The 19,670-nt window shown below is 43.6% G+C and overlaps 1 protein-coding gene across 4 annotated transcripts in view; it reads left to right on the plus strand.

The window, feature by feature from the left end:
* LOC144688748 (zinc finger and BTB domain-containing protein 7A-like) overlaps positions 1-19,670 on the plus strand; it is a 185,703-nt gene that overhangs the window by 56,262 nt on the left and 109,771 nt on the right. For 3 of the 4 annotated variants that reach the window (XM_078555661.1, XM_078555662.1, XM_078555658.1), the window contains exon 1: positions 15,945-16,246. The exons of the other annotated variant lie outside the window; for it this stretch is intronic. Coding sequence is in view for 1 of the 3 variants with exons in the window: in XM_078555658.1 (XP_078411784.1) it covers positions 16,155-16,246 (92 nt within the window). In the remaining 2 variants the exon portion in view is untranslated. Of the gene's footprint in view, positions 1-15,944; positions 16,247-19,670 lie in introns of those variants that run through there. 4 annotated transcript variants of the gene reach the window in all.

Here is a 19,670-nt window from a genome sequence, read left to right on the forward strand (position 1 = left end):
TCTGTTGTGGATTGGAAAATTGTACTGTGACTATACTGTTGGCAGTCCAGGATCCTTTTGAGGCAAATTGGAACTTCTAGAAATATGTTTAATATTTTCAATATATTAGAATATCTGGAAATAAGTATAATTACTGACTGTTTAGAAAATCCTGAATTTTTTTGGGATGAGAAGCAAGAACTGATGTTCCACCAACAATTTGTAGTGATGTTAAAATTGTGGGAATGCTCGGTGTGCAAAACATATGACCAAACTATATGGAAGGGATGCTTGTAAGTTGATGTACATCAGTCATTCCTATCCAATTCAATCCCCTCACCTCTTTTTAGGTGTTGACTCCTCAATGGGCTTCTATTTCTTCAGCACTTGAGTACACTTAGCACCAAATAGCCATTTTTCAGTCTTCTAGAGCAGGATTTCTCCAGGTGTCCTGGCCAGCAAAATAGTTTAACTAGACATTCAAGTTAGCAGCTGTGTTTGGCTAGAAAACAGATGACATTTCAAAAAAATAATTAACTGGCAGTGAAAGGCTTTGGGATATTCTGAGGACATGAAAAGTGTTATTCTTGCGTATTTCCTAGTTCCTTCACCCATCATTGGAAACCCTCCTATTAGCTATCTAAACTGAGAGATCTGGAATTCCCTCATTAAACCTGTCCATGTATCTACTCTCCTTTTAAGGTGCTCCTTTAAAACCTACCTCTGTGACCAAGCATTTGGTCACCTGACCTAATATCACCTTCTTTGGCTCAGTGCTTTTTTTTTGTCTGATTATGCTCCTTGGGATGTTTTAGAGATGCTTAACTCCTTGGTAAAACTCAGTCATTGAGAGAACCATGAAATGTAGTAGTCCTAAAGTAGTGAAGATGATATTTAAAGATTTTAACAAAAATAGAGCAGCCTCACTGCTTCCATTCTTTTCTCGTAATGTTTGACCCTTACGGGGACCTCTTGCAATAGTATTAAACCTCTTTTTGAGCAAGTTTAGGGACTTCATCTGATTTTTGTCCCTTCCCTTGAGTTAAAGTGCTTTTCAGCTTCTTTTGTTGTGTAAAGATTTTTTGTTCTAACTTTACACACTGTCGTGTAAACCTGGCATTGAAATGTTAGCACAGAGCACTCAATTTGTAATAAACTTTGGCTACTTTGCCTGCCTGGGAACCCATCCAAAGAGGCAAAGTAGCATTGAAGAAAACCATGTTGTCAGCAAGGAGAGCCAACACACTGCTCCAGAAGCATTGAAGCTTCCTTACAAACCAGGACTCTATATTATAAGGTGCCAGCCACATGGCCAGGTTAAAGCTCTGAATCAGAAGGTCTTGGGTTAAATTCCACTTCAGACTTTTGATCATATAATCTAGGCTGGCATTTCAATGCAGAAACAAGAGGGTTGTTAGATATGCTATCTTCCCGTTTATGGGAGCTTGCTGTACACAAATGGGCTGCCACATTCCCAACATTACAACAGTGACTGCACATAAAAATACTGCATTGTAAGACATTTGAGGATGTCCTGAGGTCACAAAAGGCACTATGTAAATGCAAGCTTTTTTCTCTTCCGCATCCACCATGCCTTGCATATGCAACCTGTGTGCCAAAAAGCCCACATGTACTGCTGTGGACTCCTCTGAAATTTGGGAATGCCACTGAGCACATCTAGTGTGCTGCCAACATTTCAGTACCCTTTTTAATATTCCATTTTATTTTCTTTCTACCTACTCCCCTCTGAAGGTATTGACTGCTTGTTAGGATACCCACTGTCCACTGTGCTCACTAATACTTTGTCCAAGTGGTCCATTCATTCATGCCTGAGCCTTGATGGTTAAGTGTGTATGTGCAGTCAGACACATTAACTTCAGCCAACATCTGGCCTTATCCTGTGTCCATGTGATGCAACAGATCTCTATATTGATCAGGAGTGGCACAGTTGGCTGATTTCACCCCGCATTCCACCTCCCTCACCCCCAAGCCCTGAGGGCAATTGTAGTGAGCTGAGATATGACTATTTTAGCAGACCAGGGATCAACCCTAGGGCCTTTGTAGTCCATACAGCTCAGCTATTCCCTGCCCCAAGCAGCGACCTGATTAAAAGCACCATGAACTCAGTCCCTTTTTTTTGCTTTGTTACCGAAAGTTTATAGTCTGTGACACAGTACAGTCTGATCCTTCTAAACACACAGCTAGTTTGCCAAGTACCTTTGGGTCTCGAACTGGGGCCTTTTCAAAACAAAATTGAGAGGCTTTAACCAGATAAAAGCCCAAAATTGGGAACCAAAGCCCAATTAATGAATGAAGGCAAGGAATTCAAATAGAACAAAAAGTATATGATACTTATTTTGCCAGATGTAATTGGAATCAAACCAGATATTGGAATATTCTTTGTTTTGAATCAGGATTTTCATATTTAGCTGCTCTGCTTGAGAGTACTTTTGGCAAGTCATGATGTAACCAATTCATTGGACAAATGTAAATAATGAACCAAATCTTTTGGTCTTTGGATCGTTGAGTGACTGAGATACGCATTGGGACCCTGTGGAAGTCCTGACGCTTGGACCCATGTGGGAATTGCCTGGGAAGTTTCAACTTTTGATGAGCAATCCCCCTGCTCCCCAGGACCCTCGGGGAATGACTCTGACTCTGAGCTAAAGTTGGAGATTTCAGACAGTTCCTCATATTTACTTGGATAGTTACCAAGGAAATGTTAGGTTAAAACCTAGTCTAACCTCTGGTTAACTACAATACCAGCTCCCCAAAAACCTCCACGACCACCCACCCCCATCCCCGACTACATCCCCAATTACACTTCCCTAACCCCACCCCCCAACCATCCAACTTCCCCTCGACCCAACCCACTACCCGCCAGCCACTCAAATGAATTCCTGGCCCCAACCCGACTAAACTCCCAACCGAACTACCCACCTACTCCCACCCACTTACCCATTGCACCCAGTTACCCACCCTGCCCACTACCCACCTGATCTGCATTGGACACAGCAGTTCTGATGCTGATCAGAAGATTTAGGCCCATGTGATCTAAACAAGTCCCAGTGTTGGATCTTGGTCCTATTTTGAGTACCGTAATTTCTGCCTTTGCAGCAGTGAAACACTGACTTCAGTGCCCCAAGTCACAAAAATATTTTTAAAAATCAGCCAAATTTTTGCTTATGTCTGATATTCAATTCCTCCTGCAGCGAAGGCTTGTGTACAGACCTTTGCAGGAGCAGGCCGAGGTGTGCTTCATGTACCCACTTTCTCTGTAGTTGAATAGCTTCCAACGTTCGCTGTTCAGGTTCACATGAAGAAAGATTATTCAGGAGCCGCTGCTGGCCATGGGGCATAGGAACACCCACAGTCCTTTTAGGAAGGGAGTTCCAGGATTTTGGCCCAGTGACAGTGGTGATTTAGTTCCAAGTCAAGGATGGTGAGTGGCTTGGAGGGGAACTTCCAGATGGTGGTGTTCCCATGCATCTTCTACACTTGTCCTTCTAGATGGTAGTGGTTGTGGGTTTGGAAGGTGCTGTTGAAGGAGCCTTGGTGAATTGCTGCAGTGCATCTTATAGATGTACATACTGCTGCCACTGCATCGGTGGTGGAGGGAGTGAATGTTTAAGATGGTGAATGGGGTGCCAGTCAAGCAGGCTGCTTTGTTCTGGATGGTGTTGAGCTTTTTGAGTTTTGTTGGAGCTGCACTCATCCAGGCAAGTGGAGACGACTGCATCACACTCCTGACCTGTGCCTTGAAGATGATTGACATGCTTCTGGAAGTCAGGGGGTGAGTTCCTCTCTGCAGAATTTCCAGCCCCTGACCTGCTCTGGTAGCTGCAATATTTATATAGCTGATCTAGTTTAGTTTCTGGTTCATGGAAACCCCCAGGATGTTGATAGAGGGGGATTCAGTGATGATAATGCCATTGAATGTCATTGGGAGATGGTTTGATTCTCTCTTGTTGGGGATGTTCATTGCCTGCCACTTGTGTGGCATGAATGTTATTAGCCACTTGTCAGCCCAAGTTTGAATATTGTCCAGGCCTTGCTGCATGTGGACATGGACTGCTTCAATACCCGACAAGTTGTGAATGGCGCTGAACATTGTGCAATCATCAGTGAACATCCCCACTTCTGACCTTATGATGGAAGGAAGATCATTGATGAAGCAACGAAGATGGTTGGATGGTTGAAGATACCCAGCAGCTCCCACCTAGACAGCCTCAGTAGAGCCAGGATGAAGAGCAGTAGTAACCTCACACTAGTAATGAGGGGGCATCGCCATTTGACCTTACACCATCAACAAGCGGCTCAGACAAGAGGACTTTATCATCCTTCACCCCTGAATTATACTCTGTATTTTATACTATAGCCCCTTGATCTTCCTACTGGAAAGAATCACTTCACACTTCTCTGCATTAAATTTCATCTGCCATTTGTCCTCCCATTCCACCAGCCGTCTAGGCCTTTGAAGCTTGTAATAGTTATATGGCTAGTGAGCACACCTCTGCCCCTATTGGCACTGAATCTTTTTAATAAAGGTGCGCACACTCCACCAACACCATCTCCCTCCCCCCCCCCCCCCCCCCCCCCCCCCAACCCCCCACCAACACGCACAGTCGTTCACTATGTGTCTGTGTAAAAATTATTAATCACCACATCCAGGTGCTTGCCAGAGGTGATCATTTGTACCAAACACTGCAGTCAAAATGGAGTCAATCTCTGGCCTTGTAATTATCATCTGCAACATTATTCATAGTGTCAGAACTTCCATATGCATATTGATACGCCATCATCAAGTGGCCTGCCCACAGATAATGGGGTTCTTCCTGTGTTGTCCAACTACTATATCAAGTCCTGATGGGCTGATTTACAGCTTAACCTTGAAAAGACTGAAGCCATCTTGTTCAGCACTCACCAGTGGCTGTTGGCTTTCAGCTATGAGTCCCAACAGTCTCCCTGGCTGCCTACTCCCTGGCTCAGCAGTGTGTTATGCAGTGTAAAGGTGATTGTCTGAGCTAAGCTTTCAACCTCTCTCCAGATTATTTGCTATCGCTTTTGGAAGGTTGTCTATTTCTTTTTTCTGCCTCACCCTTAGCCACACCTCCCTCTTCCCAAATTTTCTTTGCATGAGCCTCCTCCACTTGCACCCTTTACGAGCTGTAACTAGCCCAGATATCTCCTGCACTTCCTGTGCCCATTGAATCAACTTCAGTTTCCTTTGCAGCTTCACTCCAGCCCATGGGAAATGCTCTCCAGTTCTATGTCCAAGCTTGCTCTCCGATCTGGCCCTGGATTGCTGCTCATTTCCTGCTCCACCATTAAAGGCCTGAGCTTTTACAATTCAACTCTGCTCTCTGGAGTTCTCTACTGAAGATGTTGTGACTGGCTATCAAAAACCTAAAATTACAAAAAAAATGTCTTATCCCTCCCCCACACATTCCTTCACCTTTTTCAATGTACTTGGAGATGTTTGTCTCTGAGGAGTATTACATAAGTGGTAAGTTATTGATTTGAGGTACTGAGAAAATGTTGTGAGTTGCTTCAATTTACAGTCGTAGCAGCAAAAAAAGGAAATGGTTTTGAAATAGGAGTTGTATTTCCAGGAGGAGGGGGGAGTGGGCACAGTATTTTTAGATGCATCTGGTACATTTGATGTGAAACTTTCCTGGAGCTTCCTTTTTTATTTTTTATGCAGCAATCCCTAAAATCTAATGCGCAGGTACAAGAGATAATTAAAAAGCCTCATGGAATGCTGGGCTTTAGCTCAAGATGACGGGAATGCAAAGGGGTGAAAGTTACGCTACAGCTGTACAGAGCGAGTGAGATGCCATCTGGAATACTGCATTCAGTCCTGGGCACTGCACCTCCAAGAATGATCTATTGGGCTTGGAGGCAGTGCAGTGCAGATTTGATATAACGATCCTGGGACAAATAGGGTTAAGTTACGAGAACAGATAGCCTAGACTAGCCTTGTATTTCTTGAAACTCGAAGATTAAGACATGATTTAAGTGAACTGTTCAAGATGATTAAAGGAGTTGATAGTGCGAAAAACCTGTTTTTGAAAAATTTGAAGGACATTGAATTTTGGACATTCTCCTTCGTGAGTTATTTTTAAAAGTTTGCAATATTAATTCAAGACTGTGAATATGCCATTCTTTAAAAAACCACAGGTCAAGTTAGATGTCCAGTGGGAACACCTGCTGAGGGAAGAGACACTTTGTATATCCAAGTTAACAAAGAACTGCTGTTGCCAGTCTAAAGGCTCTTGCTGATTGGTTAAAAACACCTGGCCTGAGAGAAGTATTCTTTGAACATCTTATTCTTTCAAACTCAGTGAGTGTGTGGGTGCCTTAGGAGCAGGCTGCAAGAAAAATACACTCCCTTTCCCCCTCTCTGCCCCACCTTTTGTGTTAAACTTTCCTCAGAAATGCCTCTTCAGGATTTCTCATGTTTATTTGAAAGTTTGAAAAGTTGTGATAAGAGTCATCAATGACAGTTTCACCAAAAAATTTGTCTGAAAGAACTTCCAGACCTACTGCGACCAGAATTCTGTTAGATCAACGGTGTTGAGATTTCTTCAAATTTTATCCCTTTAAAAGAAATGTTCCCATACTCCAGCCTCTGTGTTTGTTTTGTCCTGTTTTGTGTTTGAGAGTGAGTGTATGGAGGTTCAAATATCTTTTTTTTTAAAAAGGAGAAAAAATCGTTACACTTCTAAACTACAACTTGTATGTTAATCAGTTTATTAAATTGTTTTTTTCAAGAAGACGTTTGTTTTATATTAAATCAATTATTTTTTGTGCTTGCTGAAAGAAACTTGGTTAGAGTTTTTTAATGCTAGGAATAACAGTATCAATGATAAACAATTGGCCAGTTTTGTTGGTGAATTAAACATTCAAACTATCATTATGACCTGTGGAGAAGTGGTACTAGAATTAACTGCCCATTACTCCCATCATGGTCCGTAACAATAAGATAGGTGGTGAAAAACTCTTTCCTCTGGTGCGGGAGTGCTGGACAATGGGGCATAACCTGAAAATTAGAGCTAGACTGTTCAGGGATGATGTCAAAAAATGCCATAACAACATGCTTTTTATATAGTGAAACTTGCCAAGGCACTTACACAGAAGTATTATCAAACAAAATCTGACACCAAGTCACATAGAGATATTAGGACAGATGACCAAAATCTTGGTTAGACATAGATTTTGAGGGGCATCTTAATGGAGGTAGTGGGATGGAGAGGTTTAGGCAGGAAACTCCAAAACTTAAGAGCCTGAGCAGCTGAATGAAAGGCCATCAATTTTAAAATCGGGGGTGCTCAAAAGACTAGAATAGAAGGAGCACAGTGATCTCTATGAAAGTTACACAGGGAAGGATAAGGCCATGGAGGGATTTGAAAACGAAAATGAAAATTTTACTGAACTAGGAGCATAGGCAAGTGAGCACAGATGTGCATTAGGATATGGGCAGCATAGTTTTGGATGAGCTTAAGTTCATGGTGATGGAAGATAGGGACTGGCCAGGTCTTCATCCACAGTTGTGGAAATTGAGAACTCTCATAATATTATGTTATATTAACATAAAATTAACATATTAACAGAATATGTTAAATCTATTATGAAGTGTAAGGTTACACGGGTGAAACAGCATTGACTGAGTAACTTGAACATATATAAAGAAAGACCGTTTGACTTGACTGTGTTCCTCTCTTTTGTGGTTACGTCCGGTCTCTGGTGTCCCTGGAGATGGACCAAGCGGTGTCCACCAGTACGCTTGAGACCTTTCATGACCAGTGGGCACCACAGGCGCTGGAGTGCATCATCTCCACCCAAAACAACATTTTAATTTATTTGGATATGTTTTCTTTAAAGATTAGTTTTTTGTTACAATACCCCTCTAAGGAGTGGTTCATTAGTTAACTTTGATTTTATTTGATTTACTCAAAAGAGTATAAAGAAAGACTGTTGCCACTGGGTGTTGGTTAGGGAAGAGGCAGGCATGTAATGTTGCATTCTGTAAATAAGTCTAGTATTAAGCAAAAAAGATTGACACCTGGTTTTCAGCATTTGGTGCAGAGTGAATTAACACTTTCCCCACAAAAAGCTGTTGAGGCTAGGGGTCAATTGAAAATTTCAAAACTAAGCTCAATAAAGTTTCGTTACACACGGTTACTAAAGGTCATAGAACCAAAGCGGTTAGATGGAGTTAAGAAACAGTTCTTATGTTTCTGTGTTCAGGTTGTGGGCCTACTCTGTTCCTATGTTTCACCTTGTCCATCCACCCTCCTCTTTCTTATTTCATGCCTCCTGAAGACATTGCTGGAGAACAGTTTCGCGTATACCAACTGACCTCCCAAATGGCCATTCTTTGTGTCTTTATGGACCAAAATGTTGGTGAGGACATCACAGTCAAGCCAACTCCTGCTCTCGTCCGCTATCCACATGCAGCATTTTCCAGTAGGAATCACCTAAATAGTAATCACTCAATAGATACAGAGGAAGGCCATTCAGCCCATTTTAGGTAATCCACCCATAAAAACTGGACACCACCCTCCCACCCCCATCAAAGCATCACCTGTCATCCTCTAACAATAAGAGTACTGAAGAGTCCATTCCATTTACAGTCACTTTGTGTGAAGAAATTCCTGATATCAGTCCTAACTTTGCATTTTATTAGTCTGAACCTGTGTGTCCTTACCCCCTTCATACATGATACAACGCAGAAGGAAGCCATTTGGCTCACTTCCTGTCCTAGTTCTTTGAAAGAACTATCCAATTAGTTCTACTCCCCCACTGTTTCACCATAGTCCAGACAGTCTCTTCTTTTTCAAGTATTTATCCAATTCCCCTCAAAGTTTTATTATTAAATCTGCTTCTCTTTCAGGCAGTGCATTCCAGATCATCATGATCCACTTGAGTGAAAAATGTTTTCTTCAAGCCACTTTTTTTTTGCCAAATATCTTAAATTTGTGTCCTCTGGTTACTGACCCTTCAGCCACTGGAAACAGTTTCCTTTTATTTGCTCCATTAAAACTCTTCAAGATTTTAAACCCCTCTCAAACCTCCACTTGGCCTTCTCTACTCTAAAGAGAACACCACCAGTTTCTCTGGTCCCTCCACATAACTGAAATCTTTCATCCCCCTTTTCATACCATTCCAGTAAATCTCCTCTGTACCCTCTCTAAAGTCTTGACATCCTTTCTAAACTATGGTGCCCTGAATTGACCACAATCCTTTGGCCTAACCTGTGTTTTATAAAGTTTAGCATAATTTCTCTTTTTTTGTATACTATATCTTCATTGATTAAAACCAAGGATCCCAAATGCATTACACAGGCTTGTCCAACCTTTTCACTCTGGGTGGGGCGTTGGGGCGGGGGGGTGGGTGGGGGGTGTACATTTTCCCACACAAGGGGCTGATGAGCAAATTTTAGAAAGATAAGGTTTGCACAACAATAAACTGAATTTCAAAAAAGAGTTGAGGTATTGGGAGTATGTAATGAATAAAAATGACCAGAGTTAGTGTGTGTCTGTGTGTGTGTCTGTGTGTGTGTGTCTCTGGCTCACTCACTCACCTTCAGCCACTGTGAGTGGGTGTGTGTACGTAATGGTGAGAGTGAGTAACAAGCCTGAGACTGGGAGTAAGGCAGACACACACACTCACTCTCTCTCTCTCTCCCTCTCTCTCTCTCTCACTCTCTCATTCCCCCCCCCACCCCCCAACTGCACACGTACACGCTCTCTTACTCTGCCCACACCCATACAGTCTGTCACTTCCCCTCCCTCACATATGCAATCTCACTCCTTCCCCCCCCCCACACACACTCAGTCCCGCACCCCCACCACACACACACACTCCTGTCTCCCAAACACTCTCCCTCTCACACCCACTCTCACTCCGCCCCACGCACTCACCATCTCACTCTACCCCCACACACTCTCTCTCATGCCCCCCCACCCCCACACACGTTCATTTACCCCACACACACACTCACTCTCACCCCCCCACCCCACCCTACACTCACTGAATCTCACTCTGGCCCCACACACACTCATTCTTACTCCACCCCACACACGCCCACTTTCTCATTCCCACACGCACACTGTCTTTCTCGCCCCCCACCACCACGCGCGCGCAAGCACACACTCTCATACTCCCACCTCCGACACACTCTCACACTCCCACCTTCCACACACTCTCTCATACTCCCACCTCCGACACATTCTCTCACACTCCCACCTCCGACACACTCTCTCACACTCCCACCTTCCACACACTCTCTCTCACTCCCACCTTCCACACACTCTCTCACACTCCCACCTTCCACACACTCTCTCATACTCCCACCTCCGACACACTCTCTCACACTCCCACCTTCCACACACTCTCTCACACTCCCACCTTCCACACACTCTCTCATACTCCCACCTCTGACACACTCTCTCACACTCCCACCTTCCACACACTCTCTCACACTCCCACCTTCCACACACTCTCTCATACTCCCACCTCCGACACATTCTCTCACACTCCCACCTCCGACACACTCTCTCACACTCCCACCTTCCACACGCTCTCTCACACTCCCACCTTCCACACACTCTCTCACACTCCCACCTTCCACACACTCTCTCATACTCCCACCTCCGACACACTCTCTCACACTCCCACCTTCCACACACTCTCTCACACTCCCACCTCCAATACACTCTCTCATACTCCCACCTCCTACACACTCTCTCATACTCCCACCTCCCACACACTCTCTCATACTCCCACCTTCCACACACTCTCTCACACTCCCACCTTCCACACACTCTCTCACACTCCCACCTTCCACACACTCTCTCACACTCCCACCTCCGACACACTCTCTCACACTCCCACCTCCGACACACCTTCATACTCCCACCTCCTACACACTCTCTCACACTCCCACCTTCCACACACTCTCTCACACTCCCACCTTCCACACACTCTCTCTCACTCCCACCTTCCACACACTCTCTCACACTCCCACCTCCAACACACTCTCTCATACTCCCACCTCCTACACACTCTCTCATACTCCCACCTCCCACACCCTCTCTCACACTCCCACCTCCCACACACTCTCTCACACTCCCACCTCCCACACACTCTCTCACACTCCCACCTCCGACACACTCTCTCATACTCCCACCTTCCACACACTCTCTCACACTCCCACCTCCTACACACTCTCTCACACTCCCACCTTCCACACACTCTCTCACACTCCCACCTTCCACACACTCTCTCACACTCCCACCTCCGACACACTCTCTCACACTCCCACCTTCCACACACTCTCTCACACTCCCACCTTCCACACACTCTCTCACACGCCCACCTCCGACACACTCTCTCACACTCCCACCTCCCACACACTCTCTCACACTCCCACCTTCCACACACACTCTCACACTCCCACCTTCCACACACTCTCTCACACTCCCACCTTCCACACACTCTCTCACACTCCCACCTTCCACACACTCTCTCATACTCCCACCTCCGACACACTCTCTCATACTCCACACACTCTCTCACACTCTCTCAAGCCCCCCCCCCCACACCCTCCCAACACACACACACACACACCCACACACACACTCTCTCATACTCTCCACACCCTCCCAACACACACACACACCCACACACACTTTCTCTCACACACACACACTTTCTCACACCCCCACACACACTCTCTCACAACCCCCACACCCTCCCAACACACACACACACACACCCACACACACACACTCTCTCACACCCATACACACACATTCTCTCACACCCACACACACACACACTCTCACACCCACACCCACACTCTCTCACACCCACACCCACACTCTCTCACACCCACACCCACACTCTCTCACACCCACACACACACACTCTCACACCCACACACACACACTCTCACACCCACACACACACTCTCTCACACCCACACACACACTCTCTCACACCCACACACACACACTCTCTCACACCCACACACACACACTCTCCCACACCCGCACACACACACACACTCTCACTCCCCCACGCACTCTCACTTCCCCCCAACACACTCTCACTCTCACTCTACCCCCACACACATACTCACTATCTATCTCTCTCTCTCTCTCTCTGACTCTGCCCAACACACATACATACACACACACACACACACACTCCTGCTCCCACACATACACGCACCCTCTCGTTCCCACGCGCACGTGCCCTGTGCTCACTGTCAGTGGTGAGCCTATCAGGAGCAAATGAGGGCGAGAAACAGCCTCTGATTGGAGGGGCAGCCCCTTGCAAAATCTTGAATTTCACTGACCTGCATTTTGAACTTCCCGGCCTGTCTAACTGGCTTTTGAACAGTGGCTCCACGAGTCACATAGAGGGGCTGCATTGCAACCTTCTCAACCTGTCCTGCTATCTTCAAAAGGCATGCATGCAATCACTCCCACTCTCTTCCAAATTGTACCATTTAGTTGATATTGCCTCTTCTCATTCTTCTTGTAAGGATGAATCCATTCACACTCCTGTGTTAAATTTTGTCTGCCTTGTGCCTGCCCTTTTCATCAGTCTGACTTTGACCTCTTGAAGACTGTCACTATTCTCCTTACTATTTGTTACATTCCTAGTTTTGTGCCATCTGCAAACTTGGGTATACAGGACATAGTTCCAAAGTCCAGGTCATTAATTTGTACAAAAAGAGCAGTGGTCTCAACACCAACTTCTTGGGGAGCACTATATATCACCCTCCAGTCTGATAACAACCGTTCACCACTACTCTCTTCTTTCTACCCCTTAGCTACTTTTTGTAGACATGCACCCACTGCCCTTTTAATCTCATAGCTTTTAATTTTGCTAATTTTATTATGTCGTGTTTTATCAATGCCTTTTGTAAGTAGCTATGTATAAACATTAAGCACCCTGTCCTCTCTGTTACTGCATCAAAGAACTTGACCAAGTTAGTCAAACTCTATTTGCCTTTTTAAAAAAAAAAACCCATGTTGGCTTTCATTTATTAACGTATATTTTTCTGAATGCTTATTAATTTTGTCCTGGATTAATTTCTCTAATGTTTCCTTGAAAGTTTGGCCTGTAATTGTTGTGTTTATCCCTCCCCCCTTTTATTGAAGTAAGTTATGTTGGTGTTCCAGATGTGCATTTTTGAAATACAATTTTCTATGATTTATGTCATCTGAAGGCCAAAGAGCCCAAGTTTCCTCCTCCTTTCTTCATAACTTAAATTTCTAGGAATCAGTTCTTCTCTGCCCTGCCTCCAGGGTCCTAATCATGTCCCTTGTTTACATGAGCAGGACACAGCAATCAAGATGCATTCTGACCAGAATATTGTGCAGTTTGATCCTAATTTCCTCTGATTTCAACTTTACTGTTTTGCCTTTTGTAGCTCACCATTCAATAATTGATTGCTTTGTAAAAGAAAAATTTGCATTTATATAGTGCTTTTCACAACTACCGGATGTATTGAGGTGCTTTACAGCCAATTAAGTACTTTTTGAAGTTGTTGTTGTAATGTAGAAAACATGGCAGCCAATATGTGCACAGTGACCGCCCACTAACAGCAACGCCTAGATAATCTGTTTTTTTGGTGTGATTTTGATCGAGGGATCAATATTGGCCATGACACCAGGATAACTCCCTTGCTCATCTTTGAAATAGTCCCATGGGACCTTTTACATACACCCAAACAGGTTATGGGGTCTTGGTTTAACATCTAATCTAAAAGACAACACCTTCGGCAGTGTAGTTCTCCCTCAGTACTGCACTGGCACGTCAGCCTTGATTTTTGTGCTCAAATTTTGGAGTGGGGCTTGAACCTGGTTTTGTCCACTGAGCCATGACTGACACACACTGACTGCATAGAGTCTATTAAAACCCCTAGATCTTTCAACTTGTTCTTTGGCTATTTCAACACTATCAAAGGAACAGTAAGAGAGAACCCGGCTGAGATATCCCCCTCCCTCCCAGTTGGACACAGGGTGAAAATTGGGCATCGACGATCACACAAAATGAATGATAAGTAAATGACAATACATCAGATGATTTTTTTTATACTCAGTGGAAGTCACTAGAGGACAGGCTGCCAATTCATTATCACCAGTTTTACATTACTGACCAAGACCAATATCAACCCCACTATGTTTAATAGAATGTAAATGTAATGCAAAAACCCATTTTGTTCCCTCCACTTGATTTACTGCTTGCAGTTTACATTGAGATTTGGAAGTGCCCTTGGTTGAAGAATTTGAACAGCCATTTGAATCAGTAGTTGTTCAATTCATGGCTCCAAATGGTGATTTTGAAAAGTAAAAAGAAAGATTTGTGTTTGTATAGAGCTTTTCACAATGATGTACATTTAAAATATCGGCATTGCTGTAATATAAGAAACATGGCAGCTAAACAGCAATGTGATAATGACTAGACAATCTGTTTGTGATGTTGGTTGATGGATAAAAATTGGCCAGAACACCAGGAAGAAATCCCCTGCTGCTCCTCAAAATAGTGCCGTGGGATCTTTGACATCTGCCTGAGAGGACAGATTGAGGCCTCAGTTTAACATCTCTTTCAAAAGACAGGACATCCAACACTGCAGCACCCACTTAACACTGCACTGGAATATCAGTCTAGATTATGCAATGCTGTTAATACATTCTTGAATGTTTATTAATAAACTGAAGCTATTACCCCTGTATTCTTAATCGTGTTACTGTGTCCTGGATTACAACAGGATTATTAGATTGGGTGTAGCCAAAATGGTTTGAATTTTTGGGGACTGCAACAAAGCTCCAGGCTGTTACTTTGTTACTTGAATGTGTGCAAATCGCTCCTGAGGTTGTTGCTGGATGTTTCACATAATCCAACCACGTTGATCTGACCAGGGGGAAGAGAGAGAGAAAATGTGTATATTGGATAGGGAGAGCGAGACAAAAGGTGAAGAAATTTTTGGAATTGTTTAAAGGGACATTGAAGCTGTTATTAAAGGACTTTCAGGGCATTGTACGTTTATGTAGAATGCAATGATCTGATGCCATGAATTGACTTCTAAATTTTCTTGCAATTTGAAGATATGAAAACGCCTTTGGTAAATTAGGAACTGCAGCAAAACTGCCCACAGCTGACAACTTGGTTGTCTTCGTTCTTAAAGCAGGCTGTTCCAGGAACTGGGCTTGCCAGAAAAGTTGCCATTTGTGGTGATGCTTCCCCTTTAAAAGCTGGGTCGTCACAGAATAAAACGGTTGAGCTTTCTTGCACTTTAACCACAGTGGTGAGGGAATTGCAGGGAGGGGCTGAGTCAAACTGTGTCATATTACTTGCACAGTGCTGGTATTTTATTGGGCACAAGCCACCCTCGTTCGCTAACAAAAAATTAGTTTGTTTAAACCTAAACAATTTGGGCACTGAGTGCCAACGGTGCCTCTTCATCTGATGCCCATGTGAATCTGGTCATGCATTTGACCATCTTTGTGCTTCAGGTCATGTTGTTGCTATAGCACTATTTCTAGTTGATCTTGGATCGGCCCACCAATCAGTAAGAACAGCCAGCAGCAAGCTGGTGCTTGCCAATTTAACCCATAGTGAAACTTTTGAGTATTGAGTCAAGTCTTTCGGGATCTACACTTCCGCCCCCCCACCCCCCAAAGCAGAAAGGGATTATCCATTTCATTTTTACAATAAAAACTGGCATGAGAATTCCTGAAAATACAGCTTGAGGCTATAAAGCAGCTGTAATTTTTTTTAAAAATTGATTTAAATTTCATTGCATGGAGTTTCAGTTTTGGTGTGTAGGCTCTTTCAATCAGTGAAAGAAGTAGCTTCCTTGTGTTAAAGGGTGGTTCTGTGTGTTTGGCTGGGAGGAGTCACTGAGCCTCGTCAGTGTGAGACCTAAATTAATCCCAGTGGAGATACAATCATTAACACGCAAGGTGCTGGCTGGGAGGAGTTACTGAACCTTGTAGTGCGAGGAACCTGAGTTGGCACCAGCAAAAGATCGTCCTTTTTCCTTTTGAGTATCTTGAGAGTTTCGTGATGTTTTTAGTTAAGATCAACTTGAGTCTGTTAATTTAGCTTCCTCGTACTGTCAGGTACAATTAAACTCCTCCGGCTGGTTCACAATGATGTCTTCGTCAATGTTGTTGAAACAGAAATATTACAAAAAGATCAACTGCAAAGACCAGCAGAAAAAGCGAAATGTCAGTCATAAAATGTGAGTAGTTTTGTTTTTAAACTTTCTTTGCTTCACAGTGTTACAACCCACTCCAACCACACCGGACAACCTACTCCTGACTCTGTCTTGCTCTCGAGTCAGATAAGAACAGATCAACACATCCCAGTGTGATTGGCCTCTCTCTTTCTTTGTCCCCCAACCTTTTTGGAGAAACTCAGTATTGATTTGGTTTTGTCTGCCCCTGTGTGTCCCCAAGAACCCGTACATGCCATGTACCTCTTTCCCCCTGAGCTGGTTATGGTATTCCCTGTCATTAAGTTGTCTTAAAACCTCCCTATTTCTCAGAATTCCACAGTGATGTTTTATGTACTTGCTGTTTTCAGAGACTCCTAAAATGGACCTCTGTTAGCTCGCCTTTTCTGAAGGAGCTTTGGTCTTGCATGTTTGTATAGCAGATGGTAGACTGTTTTTTAATCAGTGTACAAGAATGCACAAGATCATAGGTTGTGAGTAACAATTTAATCTCCTGGGGTCCATTGTGTTTTTCTCCTGGAAATTCCTTTTTAGTGGCTCTGCTGGGCTAAAATATAATTCTGGTCTGCCACAGTAATGTGATTGGACCTCGAAGGTAAAAGCCTGACCCCATCAGTTTAGGTAAATCCTTTTATCTCATATGGTTGGCTTTTATGCAGAATGGAAAAAAACCCAATTTTAAATGGGTAGGTTGTCTGGTAAACTCATTAATCATGCTGCTACACAGAACAGGGTACAGTGACCTTACTGGCAGTGTGACAGTGGCCTTGGTGAGCTTGTTTGGTGCTAAGATGTTTTATCCAAGCTTTAGTTAAAATATTCTTGAATTGTGAAAAGGTCCGATGAGTAAATGATGTGGTTCTGAGCCAAAAGAAGCTACACCCAGTAAGCTTTGATCCATGGTGTCTCTGTTGAGTTAGCCAGATAGGTTAGTAGTGGGGACACTATTTTGGTCTCTGTTGCATGAGTTTAGGGGGAGGAATCAGCAAGATTTCACTCTTCTGATTCTAGCCAATGACTCTGACTGGAAAGTGTGTGGTACTGGGTCAGGAGTAGATTGGGCTGCTCTCAGATGCCTCTCTTGCAGTTGAATAGTCTCCTGAAAGATGGATAATGGCTACATTGATCCAAAATGGAGCTGAAGGGTCACTTCAGTAAAAAGTTCCTGCTGAGGTTTCACAACTCGATAGCGAGGACATTTTTATTGCAGCACAGTCATCTTTCTGCTCCCTCCCCCACATAATTTGACTACACCAGAAGTGGCTGAACCAGGAACTTCGGCTGCCAAAAAAATACCCAAGACCCACCCCTTTTCAAAGTGAACTTGGCAACTGCCACTTAAAGCAAAAGACCAAAGTAGAAAAGACTAGTTAAATATAGAGAAGGCACAGCAGAGGAATAATAATCCTAATCAATAACTGAGTTAAAAGCAGAGTGGCTGACTGGGTGGGGTTGTAGATACTGAGCGGTGATAATATTAACACACAATGCGGAATTACTGTGGTATATTACAACATTGGTGCGTTTGCATTCTTTTATTTTATGTACTCCTTTATAAGCTAAGTGTACTTTATTCTCTGGTACATTCCAAATACAGTATCATTCAGGAATCGAAAGTTAGTGTCCATATTTTTTTGAGCATTTGGACCTATATTGTGTGCCAATCATTTTCCTCTCCAGTGACTGTTTGTTTGTTTGTTTGCCTGGTACTTGTTAAATTTCAGAAATTAAACCCCTTTTGAATCTACCCTCCTCGGCATCTATTTTTCAAGATGGTAAGTGTGGTTCAGGGTAGGCTATACCTTTTTGTTTATATAATGAAGTAAACAGAAAGAACTTGCCTTTATATCCTTTCATGCGCTCAGGATGTCATGAAGTACTTTTCTGAAGTGCAGTCACTCCTGTAATGTTGGGAACTATGGCAGCCAAATTGCACACAGCAAGATCCCACAAACAGCATTGAAACAAATGATCGGATAATCTGTTGAGGGATAAATATCGGTCATGCCAACGGGGAGAACTCCCTTACTCTTCACACAGTGCCATGTGATCTTTTACCTCAAATTGAACGGGCAGCCAAGAACCCAATTTAATGCCATATCCAAACGACAGCACCTTAGGCAGTGCAGCACTCCCTCAGCCCTGGAGTATGAACCTAGATTATGTGCTCAAGACCATGGATTAGGACTTGAACCCACTGCCTCCTGACTCAGATGCAAGAGTTCTACCCACTGAGCTACAGCTGACTCATATGAATTTTGTTCATGTTTTGATGCAGGCAAGCCTTGTTTGTTTTGCACATTAATGTATTTAGGCTACCTCTATAGCCCTTCATAGGTGGCATTCAGACCAGAAGACTGGCAACTCCTCTGTGAACCTTTAAGGCCATAAGACATAGGAGCAGAAATAGGACATTCAGCCCACCGAGTCTGCTCTGCCATTCACTGAGATCATGGCTGATCTGATAATCCTCAAACTCCACTTTCCTGCCTTTTCCCCAAAACCCTTGATTCCCTTACTGATTAAAAATCTGTCTATCTCAGCATTGAATATACTTAATGGCCCAGCCTCTACAGCCCTCTGCGTTAAAGAATTCCACAGATTCACTACTTTCTGAGAGAAGAAATTCCTCCTCATCTCTGCTTTAACTGGGTGACCCCTTACTCTGAGATTATGCTTTCTGGTCGTAGAATCTCCCACAAGGGGAAATAACCTCTCAGCATCCACCTGTCAAGCCCCCTAAGAATCTTATATGTTTCAATAAGGTCGCCTCTCATTCTTCTAAACTCCAATGAGTACAGGCCCAACCTACTCAACCTCTCCGCATAAGAAAATCCCTCCATATCTGGGATCAATCTAGTGAACCTTCTCTTGACTGCCTCCAATGCCAGTATATCTTTGCTTAGATAAGGGGTCCAAAACTGTCCACAGTATTCTAGGTGTGGTCTAACTAGTACCTTGTGTAATTTTAGCAAGACTTCCCTATTTTTATACTCCATTCCCTTTGAAATAAAGGCCAATATTCCATTTGCCTTCCCTTTTACCTGTTGAACTTGTATGTTAGCTTTTTGGGATTCATGCACAAGGACTCCCAAATCCCTCTGTGTTGCAGCTTTCTGCAGTCTTTCTCTATTTAAATAATATTCAGCTCCTCTTCTTCTTGCCAAAATGCATAACCTCACATTTTCTCACATTATATTCCATCTGCCAAGTATTTGCCCACTCACTTAACCTGTCTATCTCCCTCTGTAGACTCTTTGTGTCATCCTCACAGCTTGCCTTCCCACCTTGTTCTGTGTAATCTGCAAATTTGGCAATAGTACATTCACTTCCCTCATCCAATGCATTAATATATATTGTAAATAATTGTAGCCCTAGCACCTGATCCCTGTGGCTCTCCACTAGTTATAGGTTGCCATCCTGAAAATGC

Source organism: Cetorhinus maximus, chromosome 13 (assembly GCF_964194155.1).
Source record: "Cetorhinus maximus chromosome 13, sCetMax3.hap1.1, whole genome shotgun sequence".
NCBI lineage: Eukaryota > Metazoa > Chordata > Chondrichthyes > Lamniformes > Cetorhinidae > Cetorhinus > Cetorhinus maximus.